At 49.6% G+C, this 25988-nt stretch overlaps 11 protein-coding genes and 1 non-coding gene across 16 annotated transcripts; 6 read left to right on the forward strand and 6 right to left on the reverse strand.

The window, feature by feature from the left end:
- Nucleotides 1-21: 21 nt before the first annotated feature.
- Nucleotides 22-1989, forward strand: LOC112342074. Its single transcript, XM_024663295.1, has one exon. The coding sequence runs from the start codon at nucleotides 22-24 to the stop codon at nucleotides 1987-1989; it is 1968 nt and encodes a 655-aa protein (XP_024519063.1).
- Nucleotides 1990-2227: 238 nt separating this feature from the next.
- LOC9636671 (katanin p60 ATPase-containing subunit A-like 2) lies at nucleotides 2228-5582 on the reverse strand. The gene is made up of 16 exons (XM_002989507.2): nucleotides 5519-5582; nucleotides 5412-5465; nucleotides 5291-5360; nucleotides 5172-5232; nucleotides 4698-5110; nucleotides 4065-4639; nucleotides 3802-3954; nucleotides 3695-3744; nucleotides 3577-3642; nucleotides 3390-3497; nucleotides 3261-3327; nucleotides 3126-3210; nucleotides 2912-3072; nucleotides 2764-2865; nucleotides 2464-2683; nucleotides 2228-2402 (listed from the first exon to the last, which is right to left on the reverse strand). Exons 6-16 carry the CDS (start codon nucleotides 4107-4109, stop codon nucleotides 2281-2283), a joined length of 1179 nt encoding a protein of 392 aa, XP_002989553.2. The 5' UTR covers nucleotides 4110-4639; nucleotides 4698-5110; nucleotides 5172-5232; nucleotides 5291-5360; nucleotides 5412-5465; nucleotides 5519-5582; the 3' UTR covers nucleotides 2228-2280.
- LOC112342075 (large ribosomal RNA subunit accumulation protein YCED homolog 1, chloroplastic-like) lies at nucleotides 4282-5164 on the reverse strand. The gene is made up of 2 exons (XM_024663296.1): nucleotides 4698-5164; nucleotides 4282-4597 (listed from the first exon to the last, which is right to left on the reverse strand). Exons 1-2 carry the CDS (start codon nucleotides 5162-5164, stop codon nucleotides 4282-4284), a joined length of 783 nt encoding a protein of 260 aa, XP_024519064.1.
- Nucleotides 5583-6216: 634 nt separating the features above from the next.
- LOC9636672 (probable prolyl 4-hydroxylase 10) lies at nucleotides 6217-8087 on the forward strand. Its single transcript, XM_002989449.2, has 8 exons — nucleotides 6217-6331; nucleotides 6384-6945; nucleotides 7016-7100; nucleotides 7163-7260; nucleotides 7313-7410; nucleotides 7466-7595; nucleotides 7654-7841; nucleotides 7926-8087. Exons 2-8 carry the CDS (start codon nucleotides 6740-6742, stop codon nucleotides 7997-7999), a joined length of 879 nt encoding a protein of 292 aa, XP_002989495.2. The 5' UTR covers nucleotides 6217-6331; nucleotides 6384-6739; the 3' UTR covers nucleotides 8000-8087.
- A 34-nt stretch (nucleotides 8088-8121) lies between these two features.
- TRNAQ-CUG lies at nucleotides 8122-8193 on the forward strand. The gene has a single exon. It is a non-coding gene; the product is annotated as a tRNA-Gln (tRNA).
- A 585-nt stretch (nucleotides 8194-8778) lies between these two features.
- Nucleotides 8779-11434, reverse strand: LOC9636371 (mitochondrial succinate-fumarate transporter 1). The gene is made up of 8 exons (XM_002989508.2): nucleotides 10989-11434; nucleotides 10579-10677; nucleotides 9707-10542; nucleotides 9495-9649; nucleotides 9363-9437; nucleotides 9211-9297; nucleotides 9098-9134; nucleotides 8779-9046 (listed from the first exon to the last, which is right to left on the reverse strand). The coding sequence occupies exons 1-3, from the start codon at nucleotides 11391-11393 to the stop codon at nucleotides 10090-10092; spliced, it is 957 nt and encodes a 318-aa protein (XP_002989554.2). The 5' UTR covers nucleotides 11394-11434; the 3' UTR covers nucleotides 8779-9046; nucleotides 9098-9134; nucleotides 9211-9297; nucleotides 9363-9437; nucleotides 9495-9649; nucleotides 9707-10089.
- Nucleotides 11435-11543: 109 nt separating this feature from the next.
- On the reverse strand, nucleotides 11544-14066 carry LOC9636674 ((R)-mandelonitrile lyase-like). The gene is made up of 4 exons (XM_024663334.1): nucleotides 13823-14066; nucleotides 13105-13752; nucleotides 11972-12905; nucleotides 11544-11902 (listed from the first exon to the last, which is right to left on the reverse strand). Exons 1-4 carry the CDS (start codon nucleotides 13941-13943, stop codon nucleotides 11833-11835), a joined length of 1773 nt encoding a protein of 590 aa, XP_024519102.1. The 5' UTR covers nucleotides 13944-14066; the 3' UTR covers nucleotides 11544-11832.
- A 2359-nt stretch (nucleotides 14067-16425) lies between these two features.
- Nucleotides 16426-17511, forward strand: LOC112342091. The gene is made up of 5 exons (XM_024663357.1): nucleotides 16426-16467; nucleotides 16526-16627; nucleotides 16688-16810; nucleotides 16860-17003; nucleotides 17057-17511. Exons 1-5 carry the CDS (start codon nucleotides 16441-16443, stop codon nucleotides 17450-17452), a joined length of 792 nt encoding a protein of 263 aa, XP_024519125.1. The 5' UTR covers nucleotides 16426-16440; the 3' UTR covers nucleotides 17453-17511.
- On the reverse strand, nucleotides 16986-19473 carry LOC9636675 (glutamine synthetase). 2 transcript variants are annotated; one of them, XM_024663356.1, is made up of 12 exons: nucleotides 19385-19473; nucleotides 19176-19313; nucleotides 18991-19119; nucleotides 18811-18945; nucleotides 18662-18751; nucleotides 18498-18606; nucleotides 18306-18430; nucleotides 18066-18250; nucleotides 17932-18011; nucleotides 17794-17879; nucleotides 17639-17710; nucleotides 16986-17592 (listed from the first exon to the last, which is right to left on the reverse strand). In XM_024663356.1, exons 1-12 carry the CDS (start codon nucleotides 19451-19453, stop codon nucleotides 17482-17484), a joined length of 1329 nt encoding a protein of 442 aa, XP_024519124.1. In that variant the 5' UTR covers nucleotides 19454-19473; the 3' UTR covers nucleotides 16986-17481. The 2 variants fall into 2 exon arrangements, with proteins under 2 accessions (XP_024519124.1, XP_024519123.1); XM_024663355.1 differs by having other exon boundaries at nucleotides 18811-19119; nucleotides 19385-19469.
- Nucleotides 19474-19567: 94 nt separating this feature from the next.
- Nucleotides 19568-21911, forward strand: LOC9636676 (non-canonical poly(A) RNA polymerase PAPD5). The gene is made up of 13 exons (XM_024663265.1): nucleotides 19568-19960; nucleotides 20017-20129; nucleotides 20188-20244; nucleotides 20303-20398; nucleotides 20446-20516; nucleotides 20577-20619; nucleotides 20679-20759; nucleotides 20807-20866; nucleotides 20918-20974; nucleotides 21031-21128; nucleotides 21182-21230; nucleotides 21284-21328; nucleotides 21386-21911. Exons 1-13 carry the CDS (start codon nucleotides 19588-19590, stop codon nucleotides 21866-21868), a joined length of 1626 nt encoding a protein of 541 aa, XP_024519033.1. The 5' UTR covers nucleotides 19568-19587; the 3' UTR covers nucleotides 21869-21911.
- On the forward strand, nucleotides 21897-23143 carry LOC9636372 (thioredoxin-like protein CDSP32, chloroplastic). Its single transcript, XM_002989451.2, has one exon. It carries the CDS (start codon nucleotides 22110-22112, stop codon nucleotides 23067-23069), a length of 960 nt encoding a protein of 319 aa, XP_002989497.2. The 5' UTR covers nucleotides 21897-22109; the 3' UTR covers nucleotides 23070-23143.
- Nucleotides 23109-24759, reverse strand: LOC112342061 (pentatricopeptide repeat-containing protein At2g02750-like). Of its 4 annotated transcripts, none has more exons than XM_024663267.1 (3): nucleotides 24645-24759; nucleotides 24475-24563; nucleotides 23109-24421 (listed from the first exon to the last, which is right to left on the reverse strand). In XM_024663267.1, the coding sequence occupies exon 3, from the start codon at nucleotides 23691-23693 to the stop codon at nucleotides 23121-23123; it is 573 nt and encodes a 190-aa protein (XP_024519035.1). In that variant the 5' UTR covers nucleotides 23694-24421; nucleotides 24475-24563; nucleotides 24645-24759; the 3' UTR covers nucleotides 23109-23120. The 4 variants fall into 4 exon arrangements, with proteins under 4 accessions (XP_024519035.1, XP_024519034.1, XP_024519036.1 ...); XM_024663266.1 differs by having other exon boundaries at nucleotides 23109-24245; nucleotides 24295-24421; nucleotides 24475-24759; XM_024663268.1 differs by having other exon boundaries at nucleotides 23109-24079; nucleotides 24178-24421; nucleotides 24475-24759.
- Between the last annotated feature and the right edge of the window lie 1229 nt (nucleotides 24760-25988).

The raw sequence follows: 25988 nt of genomic DNA on the forward strand, positions 1-25988 counted from the left end.
CCAGATCCACATCAAGCGTCAATGCTCAACTTAGTTGACCCACGACATAGAAAATTTGGAGCCACGAAACTTCGGAATTGTCACGTTTTTGTATCGAACAGGAAAGATCGTCCACGCAAGTCCGGTCGTGGCACGGACTGCAAAAACAAAAGCCTTTGCATAAAGGACGATGATTTTATAGAGCTTTCTTGTTACCTCACAGCGCTGGCGGCAATGGCGCTAGCAATGGCCAAGGAACTCTTCTCCATCGCCAGCAATCGCTGGATCATCGCAGTGTCGGGCTTCTACCTGATAGCAATCACCGGAGGCACGCTCACCAGCTTCAGCTTGTTCTCGCAAGAGCTCAAAGTCTCCCTGCATTACAAGCAAGAGTCCGTCAATACCATCAGTTTTTTCAAGGATCTCGGCACCAGCATGGCTTTCCTGGCCGGCTTGCTCAATGCGAGAGTCGGACCCCGTCTCACCATGCTCGTCTCCGCATTGCTCAACTTGTTCGGCTACACCATGGCCTGGCTCGCCATCACCCACCAGATTGCTCGTCCACCGGCATGGCAAATGAGCTTCTACATGTTTCTCGTCGGCGCCTCTGTAGGCTTTGCAGTCACGGCTGTCCTGTCGACCTGTGCCACGAACTTCCCCAAACATCACCAGGGGATGCTGCTGAGCTTGCTCGACGGCAGCAATGGCCTGGGAGCAACCGCATTCGCGGTTGTGTTCCAGACTTTCTTCCAGGTCCACGCTCGCTCCTTTCTGCTCTTCCTGGGGCTGCTACCGACGTTCCTGTATCTGCTGCTTGGCCTCTTCCTCGGGCCCGTGCCTGTCGCCGAGAGGCCCAGCGACAAGTCCATTCTTAACTCGTTCCTCATCACCACTTTTGCCTTGGCGGGCTATCTCCTCGTCGTCACAGTCATTGAGGGGACCATACCGAGCAGGCTTCCAGACTCGGTGCCTTTGGTGTTCTTCGGGTTGATGCTGGTCATCGTCCTACTTCCGGTTGTTCTGGTTGTCCGAGCTGAGCTTCGATCACATTCGAACGGTGCTGGTGTTGTCGATCAACTCCAAAGCATCCAGACACCATCCCCAACTGAGAAGTCTGTCGATCAACTTGAAAGCATCCACACACCACTGCCAACGGATAAGTCCGAAGCTCAGCTCGCGGATATGAATTCCACCCCTAGTGCTCTGCAAGTCGTCGACCATTTTCCTTCTCAAGCTTCCGGCACTGGCAGCTGCAGATGGTTCCGAGTCCCGGCGAGAGGTAAGGACTACAGGCTCGTCCACGCCTTGCTGAGCATCGATATGTGGCTGATGGTCATTGCGACTTCCTGCGGCCTGGGAACGGTGTCTACCTTCTACAACAACTTGGGCCAGCTGAGCGACTCCCTGGGATACTCCACCGCAAGGATGAACATCTTCGTGGCTCTCCTCAACATATGGGACTTCCTGGGAGCAATCGGCTGCGGCTTCCTGTCCGAGATACTCCTCCACAAGTTTGGCATTGGACGGCCGTTCGTGTTCGCTGCGGTGGTCGGCTTTCTAGCGCTCGGCAACTTGCTCATCGCCTTGGGCCTTCCCGGCGCGCTGTACATCGGCTCCATCATCATCGGCCTCGCCACCGGAGGCCAGTGGGCGGTGCTGTCGACCATGATCGCGGAGATCTTCGGGCTCAAGCACTATGGAGTTCTCCAGAGCTTCCCAAACGTTGCAAAGGGGATTGGGACGTATGTCTTGTCGGTGGAAGTTGCCGGTGTGTTCTACGATAGGCAAGCCAGGAAATATCGGGGCCCTGACGAGGCCTCGCTCTTGTGCCACGGTGCCAAGTGCTACAGGGAAACGTTCTTCGTCATGGCCGCCACCTGTCTGTTTGGGTGCACCATCGCCGTGGTTCTCAGCTTGAGGTCCGCCAAGTTCTACAGTGCGGAGGTGAGGCCCAGGTTGACGAGAAAAGTTGCTGCTGTAACTGTTGATGATGGAGTCCAAGCATGCTAGCTAGCAGACGGCTCGAGTTAAGTTTCGCAAGGAAACGAAGAACTTCTTACCTGTGCTGCCGCTAGAGAGCTAAGAATGAGACTCGCAAGAGGTTTTGGAGGAATGTGAAAGAAAGAAAGCATTTCCATCGCGCAAAAAGTGAGCTATCCACTCCAGAGAAACTCCGCCCAAGAGCCTCCGGGATGAGATTCTTACCAAGGGATGAGCCAGATCTTCTGCCTACATTATACCCTAAAGATGCCTTAACATAGTATAACGTTTATTGTGGTTACAAATAAAGATTGATACATTTCAGCGACTTCCAAAGTCGTTATCAAATTTCTCGTAGCGCCCCGCATGAACCAGAGCTGATGGCCGAGTCGTCGTGAGTGCCACCATTGCGTCTTCCTTGGTCACAGGCCCCATCTCCAAATCTAGCACACAAACATCAAATGGTCACAAGAAACTCAAAGAGAACATATCAAATGGTCTAACCTTGCGACTCCACTCCCGCGGCTTCGTTCCTCTCCAGCTCCTCCATCAATCGCCTCAGCGGCCTCATCGCTGCCTCCTTGCAAACCAGCCTCACGTCCGAGCCGGAGTACCCGTCGGTGGACTCGACCATGTCGTCGTAAGGCACGTCCCCCATACTCGTTGGCAGCAGCTCCTCGAGCATCGCCCTCCGAGCCTCCGCGTCCGGCAAAGGCACCAGTATCTGTTGCTCCAAACAAGCCACAAAGCCTTTCTCAGATCCAGGAAGAACCACTCTGGCATGAAAGATCTTTGCAAACTCACGCGTTTCTCGAGACGCCGGAGCATTGCCGCGTCTAGTTCCCATGGGATGTTTGTGGCTGCCAAGACGAACACCAGATCGTTGGCTTGCATCAAGCCATCCATCTAACAAAACCAAGTTCGTCAGCTACACTGGAGCTTTCCTCCCAACCTGGATAAGAAGCTCCGTCTTGAGCCTGCGGCTAGCTTCGTGCTCGCTGTTGGCTTCCCCGCGCTGGCTGATAATAGCATCGATCTCGTCCAAGAAAATCGTCGACGGCGCGTAGTGGCGAGCTAGATCGAACAGCATGCGCACGAGTTTTTCGGAATCGCCTGGATAGCGAAGAGTTTAGAAAAGAAAGCAGAGAAAAGGTGAAGGCTTGTACCGCGGTACTTGCTGACGATGGTGGACGCAGAAATGTTGAAGAAGGTGGTGTTACACTCTGTAGCCACTGCTTTGGCGAGCAAAGTCTGTAAATACCATGGAACGTTACACGCTAATATAGCTACACGATCTATACCTTGCCAGTGCCCGGAGGCCCGAATAGTAAAATTCCTTTCCATGGAGATAGCAAGCCCGTGAAATACCTGTTTATCTCCTAGCAAGCGCTGTTAGAACATACACACAAGAAAGGAAGAAAAACACTTACTGGGGATATTTGATAGGCATGACCACCGCTTCTTTCAAAAGTCTCTTTGCGTTCTCGAGTCCCTTGATTGAATCCCATCTAACATCCACATTTCCTCGAACGATATCCCTGGCATTGAAACAAGGTTTATTTGCATTGTTCTTCCCTTTTTCTTTCTGGAAAAAAAAAAAAAAGGATTCTAGCTTACTTTACAATGCTGTCAGCAAGTTCTTGCATTTCTCCAAAGAGTAAGTGTGGCATTGGCTTTGCAGTCCTGCTTAGCATTTAGAATCCAGAAACAGAGAGAAAAAAAGATCTTTGTTTACCATCGATGAGGAAGATCTGGAGAGGATTTAGTCTCATCATCTGTTGTTGCCTACACACAAACAAAGAAAGAGAAGACATTACAATAGAGCTTCTAAAAGATCTGTACCTTGGGCTTGGATGGAAGGAACTGCTCGTAGATCGCAGTCGCTCGCTGATCCATCGCTGAATCCTCCTCCAGCTGCGGTGGCTTGTCGTGCTCTTGCTGCTGCTGCTGGTTCGAAGAGCCCCTGAAACGGGATTTATATGCTTCCTTAAAGTCCTAGATCGAAGAACAAAACAAACAAACGAGAAGATTTTTTGGGGGTTTCGCGAGCATGCAATCGAAAAAATCACTCTCACGAGCACCAGCAAGCAGATCGCAAGCCAAACCTGGAAGCTCCAGCGCGTGAGCGCCGGCAAACTGGCGTCTTCCATGCCTCTCCTCGGCTTTACGACCTACAAGCATAGAGAAAAATAAAAATCGTATTTTTACATCAAACACGAAAAAAATTTCTCTTTGTTTGATGCTCAAGGTCTCCACATCGTTTGCTCTAGACAGTTTTTCTCGATCCAGATCTTCTTCCGACTTTTCTAGCGACGATTTCCCTCATTTGGTCTCCAAGACCTCGTCGTCGTCCGTGGAATCGTCACGGCAAGTACACTCGGAAGTGTTGAGATTGAGGCCACAGCGCGTGCACAGCCCCTTGCAGATGGAGCTACAAATGGAGAAGTAAGGGACGTCCAAATGGACAGTGTCACGGATATAAGACGAGAGATCCATCACCTTGACCTCGTCCGGGAAGTGGAACTTGTCGTCCAGGTCGATGTCCAGCACGGGCTCGCCGGGCTCCGGCTCCTCGCCGAGCACCACACCAATGGACGGCTCCGTTGGCTCTTCCACGGGAGTCCGAGATAGAAGAACGCTGAAAGGTGAGAAGACTCGAGTAGCATGAGGAGCCAGACACCTTGAGTTTGCAGGAAAAGAAGGATCAAACAAAGTTGGAAAGACGAAACAATCCATACCTGTCACAAAGCACGCAAACAGCAGTCTTGACGATTCCATTCAGCTTCAAGTCTCCGGATTTATCTTTGGTGACGTCGTATGAGACTCCCACTGGAGTAGCGGTTGCCGGGTCGGCGCCGCCGGGCAAAACTCCCATGGATGTGGCGAGAGTTCTCGACACCTTGGACGAGAACTGCTTGAGTCCCAGGTTCTCCAGTGTCGTCTGGCACTCGAAGTGGCTCTGGACGGCGCTGCGCTTGTAGGTGACGGAGCTCGGCACGGGAGGATCGCTGGTCTGGCTCGGAAACACCGACACGACGTGCATTCTCCTCTGGGAGAGCTTCAGAGATCTCGGTGGAGTTTTTCTTCGCCATGCTACTTCCAGGTTGCTACTGAAGGAGCTTGAGAGGGGATACGCGCCTAGAGCAGACATCTGGGAGGAGAGAACCAAAACAAGTAGAGAAGGATTGAGTAGGAAACGCAGCATTGCTTACACTGTTTTCTTTCACTTGGTGGAAGGATTCTGGGTGCTAGCTTTGATGGTCGCAAGATCCTCTAAAGAAGAACAGAGAACTTTAAGTCAGCCAGAAGAAAGAACTCAAAGCTCGCCCACTTTTATGCGATTCCAGAGCAGCCTTGGTATCAGACGCGAAGAAAATGTTGCCTCGCTTCACGAAGACCGCCTGGAAAGGGGGAGAATAACAAGACGAGAATTCGCCGACTTAGCAGCGTACCCGTGAAGAAGGAAGGCTCGCAAGCTCGGCGCACGCAACCTCCAGCACCTGCGCCTACGCAAAGATTGCAGCGCCAACGATTTCGCAGAGGCCAGAAAACCACATACCTTGGACGCTTGCTCCTCCGCCATCGCTGGGCGGGATAAGGTTTAGGGTTTAGGCATCTTCAAGGCATATTCTCTAGGGCTTTTGGGCTTCCAATGAAGTTTCTTGCACAGAGCGTGCTCGTCGCCTATCCCGACGGGCTTGGCACTGGGCAACGCATCGCCGGCGCGCTTGGATCCTCCTCGCTCGATCGCTCGTAAGCATTGCGCCTACGGCGCTTCTCTTTCTCACGCGCTCCAATTGATCGCGCAGTGTCTCGCACGCCACTCTGTCTCTCGATTCCTACGGCTTGCCCGATGGAAATGTGCTCCTAGAAGTCGTGAATTACAGCAAGGGGGACGTTCCAATGGTACGCTCTCACGCAAAAGTTTGTCGATCGATCCATTCTCGTTTTCGTTCCACTCTAGGTTTCCTTGATCATCCTCGCGCAAGAGCCGCCACCGCATCTCCATTCCTGCGTCGCCCACGAGCTCCTGCGCTACATTTTCCACAACGCTCCAGCCGACGAGCAGAGCTTCACCATCTTCGTCCCCAGCGCCGCGCCATTCCCGAGCGTGGATTCCCGCCACAACACCGCCGGTGCCCGGCTCGCGCACAAGCTCGTCATCAACGACGACCTCTCGGCTCGCAGCCAGATGTTCGCGGAGCTCATCGACACCCCGCAAGACCTCCAGCCCAAGGACGAGTTCCTGGCGTGTCTCGTCCATCTCATGCGCGTCATGGGAGCTCCCGGAGTGATCCTCCTCGTCCCAGTTCGTCGCGTGAGCCCCCAAGACAGAGCCCTCGTCTCGAGAGAGAAGGATTGCGCATTCCAGGTGAAGTTTTTACTTGATCATGCAAGGATCTAAACTCGTTCGATCAAGCCAGGCGATCGCGCACCTTGGAGGCCTCCTCGCGCAGTGGATGGCGCTGGAATTCTCCACCCAGATGATGGATCGAAGCCTCCCAGAGAGTTTCATCACCAGGGACGCGAGAAAACCCGGCGAATGGAGAGATCTCTATACTTGAGAGTGTTGACCTGGTCAACTATTCCGGAAATAGTCAACGTGTATGAAAGAGAATCGAACGCTCGTTGGTTTTATTTCTTTTGCTTGGTCGTCCTAATAGAAACGCGGCCGTGGTTTCGAAGGTGGATGGATCGCGGAATTCGGTCGGCGCCACGGATCGGGAGCGCGATCTGGAGCTGTGAGTGTTAGTAGGGCTTGGCGGTTGGATCGGGGAGCATGGCCAAAGGCGACCGGATTCGAGGGCGCTGGAGCGGTAGCGCCAGCGGTAGGGCTTTGTGCACAGCAGTGCTGGCGACGCTGGCGCTCATGTCCGTGGCGCTCTTCCTCCTCGTGGGTGTGGGAATTGTGGGCGTTCCGGCGGGATTGAATCACTCAGACGCTTCCATCTCGCTGCGGCTACCCGATCGTTTACTGGAACAAATGTGGGTGTTTTTAGGCGAAATTTCTCGCTACCTAGTCCTTTGATTGGCTCGTTTTCTCGTGTTTTTTCAGAGAAGAGGTTGGCGAAGGGAAGCATGAGCCTTGGTCGGAGATTATCTCGTGGACGCCTCGAGCTTCCCTTGTTCACAACTTTCTAGTAAGTCGATCCGGAAAAGTGGTTTTTTGTGCTCGTTTCTTAGACGTGATCATACTTGACAGACCGACGATGAATGCGACCATCTGATCCGAGTCGCGATGCCCCTCATGCAAAAGTCCACTGTTGTGGATAGCCAAACCGGTGGAAGCCGCGATAGCAGGTTTTTTACTACGCTTTCCACCTTAACGAGTGAAATAATCTGGATACCACAGGGTGCGGACGAGCTCGGGGATGTTCTTGAACCGAGGACAGGACAGAGTTATATCTGAGATCGAGGACAAGATTGCAAAGCTAACTTTCATTCCAAAGGGTAAGCACACTTTTCCCGATCAGTTCTTTGGTTTGCTGACTGTTACACTTTGAAGATCATGGAGAGGGAATTCAGGTTCTTCACTACGAACCCGGCCAGAAGTACGACGCTCACCACGACTTCTTCTATGACACCGTCAACACCAGAAACGGTGGCCAGAGAATAGCGACGCTCCTCATGTACTTGTAAGTGTGAGAAGATGGTTTCTGATTCATCAAAGTGATGCTTATTGGGAAAGAACAGGACGGATGTGGAGGAAGGTGGCGAGACTGTGTTCCCCAAATCGGCCAAGAACTCGAGCTCGCTTCCATGGCATAATCAGCTCTCGGAGTGTGGGAGGCGTGGGGTTTCAGTGCGGCCAAAGAGAGGAGACGCGCTGCTGTTTTGGAGCATGTCACCCGACGCGCAGCTCGATCACTCGAGCTTACACGGTGAGCTTTCTTTCCTTCAAGTTAATCGCAGTATTGAAGAGCTTCGTCCATTTTTATTTTATTTTTAATTTTTGCTTCATCCAGGAGGGTGTCCGGTGATCAAAGGTGACAAGTGGTCCGCCACCAAGTGGATGCGAGTCTCGGAATACAAGCTTTGATAGATCGGGTTTTCGAATCACACATTTAACGCTTGTTTGCGTTGTTTTGTAAGTCTAGAATCTATGCAATCCAACAGACATTTCAATATTGCTGAGTAGAGCAAGTCCTTTACAAAGAAGATGGTCCTATGGTCTAGTGGTAAGGACACTGGACTCTGAATCCAGTAGCCCGAGTTCAAATCTCGGTAGGACCTGTTGTCAAGCAGCATTCGCTTTTTTAGCCATGGTTTCATTTCATGGGAAACTATAAATGCACGTCTTAGGGCTCTAGAAAGCAGGTAAAGCTTTTTGGTCGTCGCAGTAGATGGCACGTATGCACCACCTTGTTAATCTTCCTTTTGACCTTGTCTTGTGGTAGAAGGATAAGACGAAGCCTAGATCACAAAGCACAGATTACAGCGACGCTTTGTGGTCGAGGAGGTAAAGAGACATGCGCCAGCTACTTAAACGACTCTTGCCCGCTCGAGGATACATACTTGAAAGCACATTGGCGCAACCATTACTTCCCCCTACACCCAAGCACCAGCCACCGCAGCTCTTGCTGCTCGAGCAGCAGCCAACTTCTGTGCAAGGGCCGACTCTTGAGCAGCAACTCAACAAACTCGTGTTTGTGCCACGAGCTCCCATAAAGACTAGCGGAGAATCCAAAAATAATTCAGTGAGTACATGAATTGGTTGAATTAGCTGAACAAGTTGCCGCATCTTGCCACAACTTTCAATGAACAAGTTGAGCTTGCGACACTTGATTTCTTCAATAGGAAGTCATGCGAATGTGCTGGTGGCCAACTCTACTATTCTCATTGTTCATGAATAAAATGAAGCTGGATTCTCTTGGACAACCCTTTGAGCAACGTCTTGAGCTTTGAGCCAGATAGCTTCTTTGAGTGCTATTGTGGCAACAGTAATTGAAGAGGTGATTCAAGGTAACCTCAAGGTAACTTCCTCTCAACGTTATCAAATCATACACATTCAGATGAAATCTCCTTGGATTGAATGCTTGATGATGTAAGATTGTAATCGAAGTAGCTTAGCTCAAAGCATTGAGGCCTGACAAGAACAGAAGTAAATTCTTTTATTCTCAACAGGAAATATTCCTACCTGTAGTTGTTCGCAATGTCCAAATTCCAAAACTAGCCTGTAAAACAAAATGAATGAAGGTTAGAAGATCCAAGAAAATCTCATTGAATTATTCTGGTGAGACCAAAACTCACCAGCTTTGGCCAGCTTATTAAGCCCATGGCGGAGGATTCTTCAGCAAAGGATTGGACAGCCTTGCACGCAATCGTTCCAAAGCTAGCCTGTAAAACAAAATGAATGAAGGTTAGGAGATCCAAGAAAATCTTTTAAACGAGAATTCGCAGACTTGGATTCACTGTCTTTGCTGGCTTCGATTCTGGCAGTCAGATAATCGAAGTAGCTTAGCTCAAAGCATTGAGGCCTGACAAGAACAGAATTAAAATCTTTTATTCTACTTTTCAACAGGAAAGCTTCCTACCTGTAGTTGTTCGCAATGTCCCCAAATTTATCGGTGTCGGCCGCGAGCAAAATCGCCGTGAGCTCCTCTTCCGCAAGAACAGGAGTAAGAGGCTCCTCAGGAAAACTTGGCAAATTCCATCTCGTCTCATTCGTTTTGATGTTCCAGTAGTAAGGCTGCATGCACGAAAAGCTCAGAGACTAAGAACATAGACTTAGAACACGATACAATACCTTTCCAGACGAAGAATCCACGACTTCCTTCCAGCAGCATCTCACGAACGCAGAGATCCTCCTGCGCCTCTGGCCGGAGCAATCCAATAGCGGCGAGACGCCGCATTGGAGAGGCGCGGCAATCACGAAGCTCGCGCTCGCCATCAAGAACCCTAAAAATCCGCATAGAAGAATGCTCCTCACCCTTTATACCTGGAAGGAAAAAAGCTTACATTGCATGTAAGAAATCTTCAAGTTATTCAATGTTTTAGAACAAAAAACGACTTACACGAGAACGTAAGCCTGGCTTCTTCGTGTTTCCAGCTCGCTCTTTTGTTTCACCCTCTCGATCGATCAAAGCTCTACTTCTCTGAGTTCTTTCTCTTGGACTCCTCCAGATCATATCAGATCACTCCATTCGACGTCGACGATGGCGACGGCAGGACGAACTTTCGCTCGTAGAAACCGGTGATCTGGTCCGCGACTGCCCACATAATCGCTTGCCCGGGAGGAATTCTCATCAGCCTGGGCAGCAGGCCCTTCCACAGCGCGAGCACGCCTTCCTCGGCTCGAATGGTGGCGATCGCGTGAAACATCCCAGAGTACTTTGGATTCTTCTTGCTCTGCGCCATGAGCCGCGTCTTGACAACGTCGAAAGGCCCCGTGCAAACGGGGCCGACGCACCCGGCCAGGAATCCCGACGCCATGGACTGCCAAGGTTGTAGAGTTCGTCCGTCGCCTTCGTGCTTCTTCCACAGCATGGAGTCGAAGGTGTTCTTGGCGGTGAACATGGCGGCCTGGTTGATCCCGTTGCGCATCACGGTGGGGAGAGCCCCCGACCAGAGGCCCAGGATCCCCTCTTGCTGGATGATCGTTCAGAGGCCCAGGATCCCCTCTTGCTGGATGATCGTTCCAGCGCAGTGGATCGGGCCCTTGTACAGGAGCTTGTCACGGCTGAGGCCCCGCTGCTGCTGGAGCCTGATCTTCACCACCTGTAGATCACGCATGGAAGTCAAAAGAAACGATGAGATCACTAGGAACTCACGTATTTTCGACACCAAGTATCACGAAGCTCTCCAAGAATTGCGAGGATAACAGAAGAGCTCACGCAATGATCGTTCGTCGAAGGGACTTCTACCGGGAACACCAAAAGTTACTGACCAGCCAAGAACAAAAAGAATCGAGGACGAATCAAGCACAATCTACACACAAACTCTAGCAGTGAGGAAAACGCAAGGAACTCACGCTCTTTCACGACAGGCGAAAAAACAAAGCAAGAAGAAAACAAGAGAGAGCGACTAACCTCGAATGGTGTGACGATAACGAGCGCTTCCAGCACTCCAGCTCCAAATCCCGAGGCCAGCCTCGCCGCGGAGCTGAGCTTGCCCGTGTCGGAATCGGCCAGAAACGTCTGGAGCAGCGCGTTGGTCCCCATTCGCAGCGTGTACTTGAGCGTCAGATGCGTGGCGAAGGGCGTCAATCCCTTCCACAGCGCCCGCACGCCCTCGCTCTTGACGATCGTGACGCCGCAGTTGGCGATCCCCCTGTACTGCCTCGCGGTGTCCAGCTGCAGCCTCGTCTTGATCACATCGATCGGCTGGAGGCAGCTCGCCTCCACAATGCCGCCCAGCGATCCCGACAGCGCCTTCACATAGGGCGGCACCACCGTGTCCTGCTGCTGCTGCTGCCGCGATGATCCAGCGGCCATGGCCGCGATCCAATGCCAAGAACCCTAAATAAAACAGGAAAAGCGAATAACACGTGGCGGACAACCAACACACTCGAAAGAACCCTAAAAACAGAGTGCCAGTCACATCAATCTCGACATTCCTGACAGAATTGGCTACTCCCACTTGAATTACAGTACATGGGGTGATCTGTATCATTCCAGTACAGCAAACCTCTCGATTGATTGCATGAATTCAAACTTTTTCCAGTCTCCTCACTGCACCAGGGAGAAATCAATTCCTCCCCAAGAGCGCACTCAAGCGCGAAGGACAAAGAGAGCCGAGACTAATTCTTTCCATTCGAATGGGCACAAATCAACCATAAGCTGCTCAAACACCCAGCAAGTATACAGAGCGAGCTACACGGACGGACGAATTGCAAGATCCTTCGCTCTCTCACGTCTCACCCAGCTCGCCAATTCAGTGTTCTCTCCCGGCCGCTTCCAGCTCCTCCTGCTTGCGCTGTTGCATCATCCGCAGCCCCATGTACCTGAGAGAGAGAGAGAAGCACACAACCGGATCAGCCAAGAACACCATCGCCAAAACTTCTAGCTCTCACCTCCCAAGCATCATCACCGTGGCCTGAGGATTGGCCCCCGGCGTCGAGTTGAACGTAGAGATGTCGATCACCCGCAGCGCCTCGGTGCCGATCACCCGGTGCTCCTTGTCCACCACGCCCCCAACCAGGCACCCACCATGCGCGTGCCAGATGGTAACCACGCTATCCACACAGTACTGCGCCAGCGCGGTGTCGTTGGACGTGTCCGCCGGCGGTATGAATCCGCTGGCCGCCTGGAGCACGAACGCCAGGTTCTGCGGCACCTGGCTCGCCTTCTGGTAGCTAAACTTGTGGAATGCCGGCGCGCGCACCGTCTTGCTGATCACCTTCACCGCCTGGACGCACACCGCCAGATCCCGCGGGTGCTGGTAGTAATTGTAGCGAACGATCGGGTTGTCCCTCACGTCCGTGGTCTTCAGCCGCAAGAACCCCTTGGAGAAGGGCCCCGAGACCTTCTGGACCACGTACGTGAGCTGTGGGAGATATGGGAGCACGAAGTCCGGGGGGCTGCGGACGAGCTCCAGGTACGCCGGGTTGACGAGCTTGGCCGGGTCCTTGAGCATCTGCACGAAGCACTGGATCAAGCCCGTGGTGTTTTGCCCCGCGCTGAGCTCCTCGATGTAGCTGCCGAACTCGGTGATGCCAGCGACGTTGACGAGCGAGTATGGCTGCTCCGTGGAGCCGGCGCTGAAGAAGACGTTGTTCGGGTTGTCCGCCATCGCTTGCCCAACCTGGGGGTGGTCCAGAACGAGCGGGATGCCCAGCGCCGAGAGCTCCGACTTTGGGCCGATGCCGCTCAGCTGGAGGAGCTGCGGGCTGCCCACGGCGCCCGAGGAGACGATCACCTCGCCGCGCGGTGCCAGCGTCGCGGTGTGGGAGCCGCCCAGCTTGTCCGTGTACGATACGCCGACGGCGCGCGGTTTGCCGGACTTGACTGCGGACGGAGGACAAAAAGGTGGCGGTAAGCTACGTTATGGGGACATTAAAGGCGAACATCATTACACACACAAGAACAAAGAACACGTCTCTCGTGAAAAGTTAATGTTAGTACTTCCTGCAAACATTCAAAACCGTCGAGCAAGCATTCGAGATCGACGCAGACATGAGACCAGGAAAGACAGTCCGAGACTTACCCGAGGCTGGATCAAAGAGGACCTTGTGCACCGTGGCGTGGATGAGGACGCGAGTGTTGGCCGGGGTGGCGTACTCCAGGAGGTCCGCAGCGGTGTGCCGCTTGCCCTGGGGATCGAAGATGGTGCCGCCCACCTTGGAGCCGACGAGGTGCTCGTACGTGAACCCATTGTCAGGCACCACCCCGGACTGGATCATGGCTGCCTTGAGCGCCGCCTGCCACTCGGGCACCACGGGCTTGAACGCCACCTTCGCCTCCACCCAGCGGTAGCCCTGCTCGACCAGCTCGGGCTCCCAGCCAAACATGGCCACCTCTGCCCGGCTAGCGCGCGTGTAGAAGCCGGCATTGAGCGCCGTGCCGCCGCCCAGGACGCGGCCGCGGTGGCTCAGCACGCCGTCCTCGGACCGGTAGCCCTGCGCCACGGACGTGTAGTTGTCGTAGTCGAGGAGATTGACGTGGAAGCCGTCGACGCGCTCGATGGTGGAGACGCCGTAAGGCACGCCGCCGCGCTCCAGGAGGAGGACCGAATGCTTGGCGGAGAGGGTGGCGGCCATGGCGCAGCCAGCGGCGCCGCCGCCCACGATAATGTAGTCGTATTGCTTGGCGGGTGGCGATCGGGATGCATCCTTGAGGAACGAGTACTTGTGGTCTGTAAGAAACCACTTGTTAGAAATGCTGCAAGAGAGCGCGTTGCTTCAAAAGAGAGAGCTCCAACTCACTTGTACCACTGGGATGGGCTCCATTACGTGGGCGAGTTGGGGAGGTCGACTCTGCGAGAGTGGCGGAGAGGAGGAGGAGGTAGAAGGAAAGCGCGAGAGAGATCGCCGCCGCTGACTCCATAGCTCGAGCTGATGGGTGGATTGTTCTCGCCACTTCGGAGGGAGAGAGACCACTCACTGGGAGGCACGGTGGGATGTCTCGAGAAATATAGGCGGGGAATGAATGAAGGAGGTAGCGTTGGGAATTGAAGAACAGGCAGAGAAGGGTACAGCCTCGCTCCGCCTGGCCAGCAGCGTCTTTAATGCGGCCGAGCTGGCCAGCAAACCCGGGCGTCGCGAGTTTTTAGCGCGCCAACAAAATGAGCTTTTGGCCTAAGCGGAGGTGGTGTGTATAAATCCAAGCCGCAGTAACAGAGAGAGATTCTATCGATGGTGACACGGAAGCAAAGATTAGAGAGGTCGGAGAGAATCACCAACCGGACAAAAGTATCGTGAAAAGATTGAAAGAAAGGGTCAATGCCCTTTGAATGGCGTCCACCCAAACAATTCGGTGTTTGATTGTTCTTGTGTAACAAAAAACTGCATGGTCCCTTTCGGTAGCAATCATAAATTCCAACCCGCCAACCGACAGACAGAAAAGAAGGAAAGAGAAATATGCTTTTACCGTCGTTCAAAGTTTAAGCTTACTGTTTTCAGAATTCTAAGAAGAAATCTCAATACAAAGTGTTACTGGTTGATGTAAAGACCACGAGCCCATGCACCACTGAGTTCCACCTCCAGCAAGAATTCAGGCAGTTGGATCATCCATCTTGTACCACCAAGGATGGGATTGGTGGCCTTTGGAGGTGTTTATATGTCAGACAGTCATTCACGACGTGGTTCATGTCCTCCACTTTCTCTCAGCTCTCTTTAACTCTTAGGCTTAGTGTGGCATCCTAGTTCCTCCACGAGTTGATGCCATCGCATTTGGTAACTCGGAAGAATCCTTGGAAGGGGGTGAGGTTGTTATATCCCGAATGCACATCGAACCTTTGTCATAGGAATATTGTCCATGTGGCCCCATTCCTGAAGAGGTTGTCACGTCCAATATGTGAGGTCCTCGACGGGCTCTGTGCACAAGGAGTTTAAGTCTAGCCCCAAGGAGGAAGTCCAACATCAAAGTTGTTCAGAGTCTGCCATCTCCTATAATTCTTGTATGGCGGCATCTGCCAGCTTTTGTTGGTGTATAAAGTACCTGCTATAGATGTATGTGAGTCTCCATACTAGGAATTCCAGTGCTGTGTAGAGAACAAGGATTGGACATGGGGCTTTGTAAAATGAAGTGTTTGTTGAGGCCTCCAGTTTGTTCCACAAGTTCAGACTAAGTTGGGGGCTAGCACTCTGCTCCGTAAAGCGCCATGCATTAATAAGTGTGCTTGATACCACACTGGTGGATGTTCATTTCCGGCAGTCAGATTGTAGTGTGCATGCTCAAATGATGTGCTCTTTGACCCCTAGTTGATTGTCAGGGATCATGGCTCAGTAGGATCGTGAAATCTTTGCAAAGCTAGAAACTCACGTACGATGGACGGGAAGTGCTCACAGAACTCCTGCACTAAGTAGTGGCTCAAGCTCAAGTACTAGCAACAGATCAAGAACAAGCCAGGCTTAGGCCACATATCTGTCCACAAAATAGACTTAGTCATCCATGGGAAAGTTAGCATGATTAGTTTAAATTTGTACAAACCTTTAAATGGGCTGAATTCTTCTAATTTTTTCTTAGCACTTTTAATCTAGTCCACCATCCTAGTTTGTATTCTTGGCCTTGTACTTAGTGCTCACTACTGGCTAGGATTCTTGTGCAATGTGGTAATGTGGCTCTATAAAAATAAAAGATATACTTATGGATGTTTGATATGTATAATTAAGGAGGTACTAATTACGGGGCAGATTTAAGTAAAGAGCTTTTAATAGTTATATTATATCCCCCAAAGTTCCAAAAATAAATCTCATCTTGATCTCATGATCATATGTGTTACAAAAGATCAATGCTCTAAAAACCAAGTCTTCAAAAGTATGAAACTTCATTGCTTTATCACTAAAAGCAAGTCCACCTAGTGCAAAGCATACATTATGATGAGGGAGTAATATACTTGGATTAAAGGATCTTGATGAGGGAGTAATATACTCGGATTAAAGGATCTTGATGTTGAGCATCTAGAGGATCCACTTTGTCTGATCAATATGGAACTTTGGCAAGATTATGACATTGTAATATAAATTGATTGCCATAGCAATTTAGAGTGCCATTTACTCCACTTGCTCTAAACTTAAGTCCACAAAAACCATGTGTTTTAAAATTGAATCATCAAGTTGCAAGCTGATCAACAAGGTTTTTTATGTGATTGATCTGAACCACATTCCTAGACCATGCTTTAGTGCCTTGACTCGTTGGGAAAAATGATGTTTTTAGGTTGTGTCAGGTGCAGTTTATATGTCATTAAATCCTGATTATAGATATGGTTTTCTTATACTAAACTTTGATATTAATGTCTTAGAATATACTCAAATATTCTAAGAAAAAAGGCAAATAGAGAACGAGAGTTCGAATCACTTTTTTTTTGGTTTGAGTTGAGAGGATGGACAGGGAGACAGCGAAATCCGAGGTAAGCGAGGGTTTTCGCTGGTGACTGATTCGAGCAAGCACGTCGCAATGTCTTCCAGGAATCGAGGGATTCGGTGCCGGCTTTTCGGGAGAGATTTTGGGATCAGCTCAAACTGTGGAGAAGCAACCCATCCTGGGTCGATGAGCCGCCGATCACTGCAGTACGAGCGTTGCGTAGGATCGACTGGATTGGTTTTGACTGGCTGTTGCTACTTTCCCAGGTTACTGTTCCCAAAGGAACTCTGTGCCACTTGAAATCCACATTTAAAGTTGGCCTCCCACCGGAAGCTGTGTTTGGGATCATCACTGATCCAGGAAACAAGCGCGTCTTCAAGAACATCAAGGTAAGTTTTGTCGTGTTTTTTGTGTTCCTGCTTTAGCTCGAATCTCTAGGAGGTAAAATACCGCAAGGTGATTAAAGCCGAGAACAACAGGCAGCTTGTAGAGGTCGAGCAAGCTGCCATTTGGAAGTTCCTGTGGTTCTCAGGGACTATAGACGTGCGTGTGCTTGTCGACGAGGATCAAAGCTCACACACGGTGAGGAGATTTTAATGTAGCACAAACTTACTGACCATTCTTTTCCTTCCCAGGTTAGCTACAAGCTAGCCAAGGAAGGATTTATGAAGAGATTTGAAGGAACCTGGGAGATAAAGCCGTTTTACGTGGATGGTGAGCCGGGTGAAGCAGGCAGAGTAGCGTCACTTGTGAATCTCCATCAGGAAGTTCAGCCAGTTCTGATTCCACCGCCGCCAGTCTCATGGTATGTTCGAGGAATAACCACGAAGACGACGGAGATGATGATCGGGGATCTCCAAGCGGAGGGGAAAAGGATTAGAGAAGGGAATGAAGACGACGACGAGGCAAACTTGCAAGTGAAGAATGAGGATGAGGGGGGAGCATCTAAGAAGGAATGGAAGGCGAAAATGAAGAGCTCGGAAAAATGGAAAACTTCGGGAGAGAATAGCCGGTGGCGTATCCCAAAGTAGCCATTTGCATTGCAACGAGGTTTCGAGTTTCAGCAGTCAATGGTGTTATCGATTTCCCATTTGCTCAAGTGTTGTGTGAAGGATCTCCATCGTTCAGTCTGGATCTTCGAGTAGCTCGTGACAAATTCTTCGCCAAGAGCCTGTCGCACAAGGATAAGCAGAGCTCTCGAGAAAGCAAAAGCTTACCTTTCTCAAGGTGGCAGAAGCAGAGAATTCTTTCAGAGCTTCGGCTAGACTGGTGGGAAGAATTTGCACTGCCTGCAAAGAAAAGAAAAGACAGGAAAACAACAGCCATGCTACAGAGTTCTACTTCCGAAGGACAGAATGAGAAAACTCGCTACCTTCCCTTCAGGTGGCGGAAGATGGCCGTTCCAATCGGCTGATGGTCCCGGATGGACGTGATGATCAAGCCCGTGAAGGCCACAAGCTGCGAGAAAGTTGCGAGGTTCAGAGCTACACGTAAATCACTTGAAACTCACCCAAGATGGCAGCCTGGAAAAGATATGGATTGACTGCTCCATCTGCGAGACGAAGTTCGAATCGACCACCGTCGGGTATGCTGCATAAAAGCTTGTTAAGTCTGCAACGACGGAAGTTCTCTGGCCTTTTGTACCGTATTAAGTGAGTACGATTGTTTCCAGTGTATGCGATGGAGCAAGGAGCCCATGAAGAGCCAGAAAGGGTGGTGCTTCCATCGATGCGCTTGTAGCTATTGACGGTGGGGTTGAGAATGGCAGTGATCGACTTGGTGTTTTGGAGCACTCCTCCGAGGAACTCATAAGCAGTCGTGGACAATCCCTGCAAGGAAAGAGAAAGAGATCAAAACGAAGGTAAAAGACTGGGGAAAGCTCACAAGCTTGTCCTGCTTGTCAAGGAAAACGTTGTGCTCGCCGGAAGTATCCCAGACAGAGACATGGCAATGTGTTCCATTGCCAGTTTGGTTTACAAAAGGTTTGGGCATAAACGTCGCCTTGAGACCTGAGAAAAGACCACAGGAGATCAATCGATAGAGCTCGAGAAAGCGAAGAAAGAAAAGAAGAGGTACCATATTTTTCAGCTAGTGATTTCACCATGAACTTGAAGAAGACGTGCTTATCAGCAGTAGCGATGCAATCGTCATACTCCCAGTTAATCTCAAACTGACCATTTGCATCCTGGAGCAAGAAAAAAGAAGCTGGGAAGATGACGATAAAAACCAAAAGGTTGAACCTCGTGATCAGCCTGATATGGTTTCCATCCAAGAACTTCCAAGTAGTGAAGAACTTCCGAGATCAGGTCGTACCGTCTCATGAGAGCAATCTGGTGGTAAGCAACAAGTTATGGTTTTCTTCTCTCTTGTATTTTTCCCTGTTTCTTACCTGTTCGTAGCCTGGTTTCTCTGCCTTATCCAATCGATCCGACAGCTGATGAACATCGCTACTTCCGGACAGGATGAAAAACTCGCATTCGACCCCGGTTTTCATCCTCAAGTGTTTACTCTCGGCAATCTCAACCTGTGAAAGCCATGAATTCTTCTCAAGAAAAGAGTTTTGACACACCTGAGTTCGTAAGACTCTGCGAGGATCCTGTTGTACGGGCTTGCCGTTCATGTACAAATCGCTGGCCACCCAAGCTACTGCTGGTTTCCATGGAAGTTGGATCACGCTTCGAGGATCAGGCACCGCAAACTAGAAGAAAAAAACGCTCTTTTTAAGTCGCACTCTCTCTTCTCTATTGGCTTCACCAGGTCGGGATCCGCTGGACTCATGTCAAAGTGTGCGGCATAGCCAGCAAACCCAGCTCCTTTGATCTCCATCTCGCGGATTGCTGACTTTGGAACGAGCTTCGCTCGAGACACGCCTAATAGGTCCACGAAACTTATCTGCATTGATTGTTTTTTCGCAAATCTTTAGCTAGGACCGTGGCGCTCGAGATCGCTGCTCGTTTACATACCAGGAAATTTTCCACTCCTCTCGCTTGAGCGAAGCTCTCGAGCTCGGAAGTCGCGGCTCCAGGCGCCATCGCTCTCTCTCTCTCTCTCTCGGTGCTCCACAATAGTGACGTGGGCAGTTCTTATTGGCCGCAGCTCACAGCGGGATATTCCCCTAAAATTAGAATCTTTTCGCCCTAGCTAGGGTTTATAGCTCGGCTCGGCCATGGAAGGCAGCAATGCGTTCGTCTACGATCGACTGGCGCCGATCGGCATGGATTTCGCCCTAGGTGATGCAGATGAGATTGTAGAGGCGCCGGCTGTGAGAAGCGAGGATGGAAATCCGGGTGCTTCCGCCGCTCCGGGAAGCGTGATTGAAATCAGCGATGGCGAGGCGGAGATTGACTACATTTCGCTCGCTGTCGACGGGCTTGTGAAAGCCGTGGAGCAGGAAGAGGATCCCGACGAGGCCTTGGTAAATCTCGCCGCCAGTGACGAGTTGGACCTGGAAGTGGACAACTACAATGACAAGAAGATTTGGCCGTGGATGGAGGCTAGAGAAACGAATTTCCGGAGTCCAGTGCTCCAGCTCCATCAAGGTTCGCGCACTTTTTCTGGGAGCTAACGAGCTCATTTTTTTTTTCCTGTGCTTCAGAGATTTTAGATTTTTGTACGTTCATCTCACCGACTGTGGAGGAAGAGGCCGAACGTGCTGCAGCTATTAATCGTATAAGCAATGCGATAAAGTCGCTGTGGTCACACTGTAAGGTCCGCTTCATTCTTTTTTCTTGATTATGGATCCAGCCTTGTTTGCTTTTGGTTCTAGATTGAAATTTTTGGATCATATGCTACTGGGCTCTATCTTCCGACGAGCGACATTGATGTGAGACAGCCCGTTCTGATTTGTTTAGTTTTCTCTTTTCTGAACACAAAAATTGCAGGCTGTGATTCTAGACTCAGGATGCGATAGGATCGTAAGCGGTCTTAGAGCAATTTCCATAGAGCTTAGGAAGCGAAAGTTGGCCAGGAAAATAACGGTAGACAATTGTAATTGGAATCACAACTAACTGCTGTCTTGATGCAGATCATATCAAAAGCACGCGTCCCGATTATAAAGTTTGTGGAATCAACGAGTGGAATTTCATTTGATATCAGGTGAAGCAGCGTGATAAGCCATTTCATTCGTCTTGAATTTCCTTTTCTTCCGCTCCTTAGTTTCGATTTAAGAAATGGACCCGAAGCAGCAAAGTTCATACAGGTGACTTCATTATGGAAGTTAGAAGGATTTTTGTATGTGACTGTGCTCCTTCCAAACAGCGAGCTATTGGAACTTTGCCTCCTCTGCGGCCTTTATGCATGGTGCTAAAGATCTTTCTTCAACAAAGAGAACTGAATGAGGTATAATTTGATCATGGCAAGGAAAGGTTTAACCGTTGATGTTGTAGGTGTACTGTGGTGGAATAGGCTCATATGGTCTTCTAATCATGCTCATTACGCATCTTCAGGTAAAGCATATCATGACTTCTGTATTATCTGCTGATTGACTTTCTTCCCAGATGCACCCGAGTCGGCATCATGGCGGCAATCTCGAAACTAATCTGGGTGTTTTGCTGGTAGTACACACGAATTTTGTTCCATCTGAATCTCTCATTTCTATATTTTATTGCAGCTGGACTTCTTTGATTTGTTTGGTCGTAGTCTCAACATAAGAGAGGTTGGGGTCTCTTGCGCTGATGGTGGAAGGTTTTTCTCGAAGGTTTCGAAGGGGTAAGTTTAATATATTCTGTTTGGTCAAGGACTCTTTGTGATGCAACTTGCAGGTTTGTTGATTACAAACGGCCGTTTTTGCTAGCTGTCGAGGATCCTCAGGTATTATTTCTACATATTTGTACTGCAGATAGTAAAACGCTTACATATTCCAGGCACCAGAGAACGATATAGGAAAGAACTCTTTCCAGATTCCCAAGGTACGCGAGAAGACTTTAAAGTGATGTGTATACGTTTACAAGAGCTGCTTGTTGTAGATCCGTGCGGCATTCGTCCTTGCCCACAGGCTGTTGGCAACGACTACTGCAAACACTGGAAATACTGGAATACTGGGCCGAATCATTCGCGGCGACAGCATTCTAACCAACAGGAAGCGCACGACGGCCGGTGACGCTAAGGCTTGCACGTACTTTTTCGATCCAATAGAGGAGCTACCCGATGCCGACACAATGCAGCCGAAGAAGTTCAAGTACAAGAAGAGACACAGGCCGGACGACTCCAAGCAGCACAAGAAAAAGAAACGGGAGGAACACGAGGAACGCAGGAAACGAAAGCGCGATGAGGCCTCCTCGTCAAGCCGGAACTCAAGGTGGAAGAAAGTGGAGGAGAGGGAATCGCCAGGCCCGAGATTGTCGAGGAGGACTACATACACTGATCACTGCGACCACGACGGCGTGGACACGGGCCTAAAGAGAGTCATCGTGGCCTCGCCTTCGCACAAAAAGTTTAAGTACTCGTGAGAAGAGACCCCTCAAACTAAACCAAAGCCTTACGACCGCGAAAGAGATTTTTTCCCGTCAACGTCCGGGCACCACTTTTACTATCGAAACACGAGACTATCGAAGCAAAGAGAGCGATCAAAGCCAAACTTAACGGGTAAAATCAGGAGATCCACTTTATATTTTGGAGGAGTGGAGCAACTTGGCACTACTCTTATCCTCTCGGGACGACGAGATACTGGAGAGTTTGAGCCGGGCAGCCATGGCAGGAGTTTTGGGAGCCTCATCGTCTCTCACTGCTAGCAGGGGTGAGAAGAATTGGGAGAGAGGTAGCCATAGAGGACTAGCTGCTTGGAGGAGCTCTAGAACAGCTCGGCTGCCAGGAATTGGAGACGTGTGCTACAGACTGGAAAGACCAACAAGAGCTTCTTCGCCAATTTCTTCTTCTTCGTCTTCTTCCTCTTCGACAGCAGCACCCAGTGGTGCTGCTACCTCCTCGGCCAAAGGAAACAAAGGCAATGGCAGCGCCACCAAAGAGGATCCCGTCAAGATGATATCCACGGAGCTCGAGTTCCAGGCGATGCTGCGGGACGCGGGCGAGAAGCTGGTGGTGGTGGAGTACGCCGAGAGCCACAGCGTCAACAGCAAGCGGATATATCCGGCCATGGTGGAGCTGAGCCGGACGTGCCCGGACGTTGTCTTCCGCCTCATACTGGCTGACGAGTCGGAGGAGACCAAGGAGATGTTCCGCCGGGAGGGCGTCGCGAAGGTCCCCCACTTCATCTTCTACAAGAGCGGCGAGAAGGTCCACGAGGAGGAAGGCATCACCGAGGACATGCTGCTTGGGGACGTGCTCTACTACGGCGACTCCTCCAGCGCCATCACCCAGCTCCACAGCCGCGGCGACGTCGAGGCCCTCATCCGGAAGCACAGGGACGACGGTAAGCTCGTTGTCCTCGACGTTGGTCTCAAGCACTGCGGCCCCTGCGTGAAAGTGTATCCCACCGTCATCAAGCTGGCCAAGAAGATGGCCGACACGGCCGTGTTTGCGCGCATGCACGGCGACGAGAACGACGACTGCATGGCCTTCCTCAAGGAGCGAAACGTCGTCGAGGTGCCGACGTTTCTCTTCATCCGCGGAGGCGAGGTGCGCGGGAGGTACGTCGGCTCCGGCAAAGGCGAGCTCATCGGAGAAATCCTGAAACATCAAGGCGTCATGTAGGTAGAGAAGAGTAAGAAAGATTTGCTTACCGCTCTGTAACGAGATGATATCTTAGCTTGCTCTCCTTCCTGCTATCTCTTTCCTGCTATCAGTAACTATCCTGAGACTCCAATAGATATTTGCCATGGATAAGGCCGCGCCATGCCTCTCGTCCAGCCTCACCACCCTCCGGTAGTGCTCGAGCTCGAAGTACTCCTTTCCCTTGTCAACCAGGCCGGCATGGCTGCAAGCGGCGAGGATAAACGTGAAAGTGATGGCATCTGGACGGAGGCCTCTGTCTTGCTTGAGGTTGAAGAAGTCGATAGCGCTCTCTGTCTGGCCTTGGCGACTGTATCCTGTCGTCCAAATCATAGAGTCTTTCGTTTTAGAACCAAATAAATCGAATACCTGTCGTGCTTCACCCATTCTCCCACACTCGCAATAGAAGTCCACCAGGGAACTCAAGTTTCTCTCGAGGCCGCTCTCACAGACTTGAGTGCGAATTTGTCTCCCTGTCTGTAGTGCTGCCAGCCAAGTACAGGCTTTCAATCCGGCCAACCGGGAACGCAGCCTTCCTGTCCAAACAGTTCCAGCCCCGTCTCGGCTTCCCCGTTTTCTACGTATGCCAGGACAAATGCCGTCCATGAAACCACGTCCTGTGATGGCATTCTGTTGAAAACTTGTCGAGCATCCACCAAGCTGCCGCACTTCGCGTAAAGATCGCCCAAACTGCTTCCCACGAACACGTCTCTTGAATCAAAACCGTGCTTTGCTGCTCTGCTGTGAACTTCCATCCCTTTCTCCAAAGCTCGGAGCTTCACCAGCGTCCCATCGATTCGCTGGAACGGCTCTTGCGTATCGCGCACGCCAGGATTGCAGCAACAAAAACCTTGGCATCCGCTACACACCCTCCATCCGACTGCATCCTTGAGAAGAAATCCTAGGCCACCTCGGCTTCACCGTTTTGAGCGTGTCCCAGTATGATTGTCGTCCAGGAGACAACGTCTCGACGGGCCATTCCTTCGAAAACTCTGCGGGCCTCCGCCATGTTGCCAGCCATGGCGGTGGCAACGAACACATCAGACTCGTAGCCGCTGCTCACAACTTGCGAGCAAAACGATCTAAACACCTGGAAAAGCCTTTTGTTCTCGCTGCCAAGCTGCCGAAGGTCTTGAGCACCGCAAAACGCTTGACCATCTGGCATGCAGCCCTCGCACTGCATGAGCGAGAAGAAAAACATGCCTACCTTGTTCTCGCCATTCAGGACGTACTGTACAGTCCCGTTCGATCACAAGTTTGGCAGCTCGTGCCCCAGGATCAAACTCGTCCACGACACAACGTTTGGCAGGAGAATCCCTCAAAGACTCCGCGAGCTTCCTCAATTCTCAGCACGTTACACACGTAGACGTTGGAAAGAACTCCATACCTGTCAGCTTGAGTGTGCAAATCGACCGATCTCGGGCCAAAATTCGAGCCTCTCCTCCTTGGCCGCCAGATTGGAGCACGCCATGACGGCTGCGACAAAGCTCGGCGAATCCGGGGCACATCCCTCAGCGCGCATGCGGTGAAATATCTCTAGAGCTAGATATTCCTTACCGCTCTCAGAACGAGCGACGCCCTCGAAGATCCGGCACGCTTTAGCCATGTTTGCGCAGAGGTACATGTGAATCAGCACCTCGCATTCGAGGAATAGCCGAGCCGATCGAGTTCGGCGTGGAGGAGCCCTAAAACTTAAAGGTAAAATAGTTTAAAGTAGAGGTCTGATAGCATTTAGAGGGAAAGATCTGAACATTCTAAAGATCATTCATCTAGTCCTAGTTGCCAAGATTTATTTGGTCACATCCTCAAATAAAGTTCTATAAAACCATGCACCTCTTGGTCTAAATGATAAAATGATCCATCCCATTTTTATTGTCCCCAATAAGTATAAAATTGTTACAAATGTTTTAAGAGCATGGGATTATAATATTCAATACAAGTGAAATTAAGTTAATAAATTCAAGTTTTAATATAAAAGACCAAAACTTTATTTTGTAAATTAGATCAAGGTTTTTTATATAAGTTAAATAATTTAAATTTACTTTAAAAAATAGGTATATTTATAAATTATATCATAAATTACAACCTATTAAGCAAAAATGGACTCTGCCACTTCATCAAAGCAAAAAAATAATAAATTATTACTAATGTGAACTTTCAATCCAAACCTCTTAGCTACCTTTTCCACATTATCAATTACATAAAAAATATTAACCATTGTGCTTTTTATAAGTTTTTTAACTTAAGTTTTTATGATTTTTATTTTCATCATCCTAAAAACTTTATTATTCAAAATATTAACTTTTAATAATTATCAAAAAATCCATAAATATGTATAAAACACACATTTAGTTTAGTAAAATATAACTTTTTCCTCAAATAATCAGATTCCACACTAGTGTGCTTTTAATTAGTATAAAAGTTTAACTATTTTATTTTAATATTTTTAAATATATTTTATAGAGACATTATTTATTTCTTTCCATTAAATTAAATAAAATATTATCTTTAAAATTATTAATAAATTATAAAATATCATATTTATATAAAATAATAATACTTTATTTTTATTGTTAAACCACAAAAACCTTTCTTGATTTAAACAAATTATTTTTATACTTCAGAAGTAAATATTATAAATTATAATGTAAAACTTAAAAATCCTTTATAATATTGAAATATATTTATAAATATAAACTTTTAATTATAAATTTTTAATTTACACTCTCTTTATATATGCTTAATATGCTTGAAAATAAAATATTTTCTTATAGTTTAAAATATTTTTAAAAGTTAGTTTAAAAATAACTTTTTTATAAGTTAGTTCTTAACTTTTAGTTTAAAAATTGTGATAGTTTAAACTTTAAAAGCATAAACTTTTACATGGAAGAAACTGTGAAG

This window comes from Selaginella moellendorffii, unplaced genomic scaffold, assembly GCF_000143415.4.
Source record: "Selaginella moellendorffii unplaced genomic scaffold, v1.0 SELMOscaffold_98, whole genome shotgun sequence".
In the NCBI taxonomy this organism is placed as follows: Eukaryota; Viridiplantae; Streptophyta; class Lycopodiopsida; order Selaginellales; family Selaginellaceae; genus Selaginella; species Selaginella moellendorffii.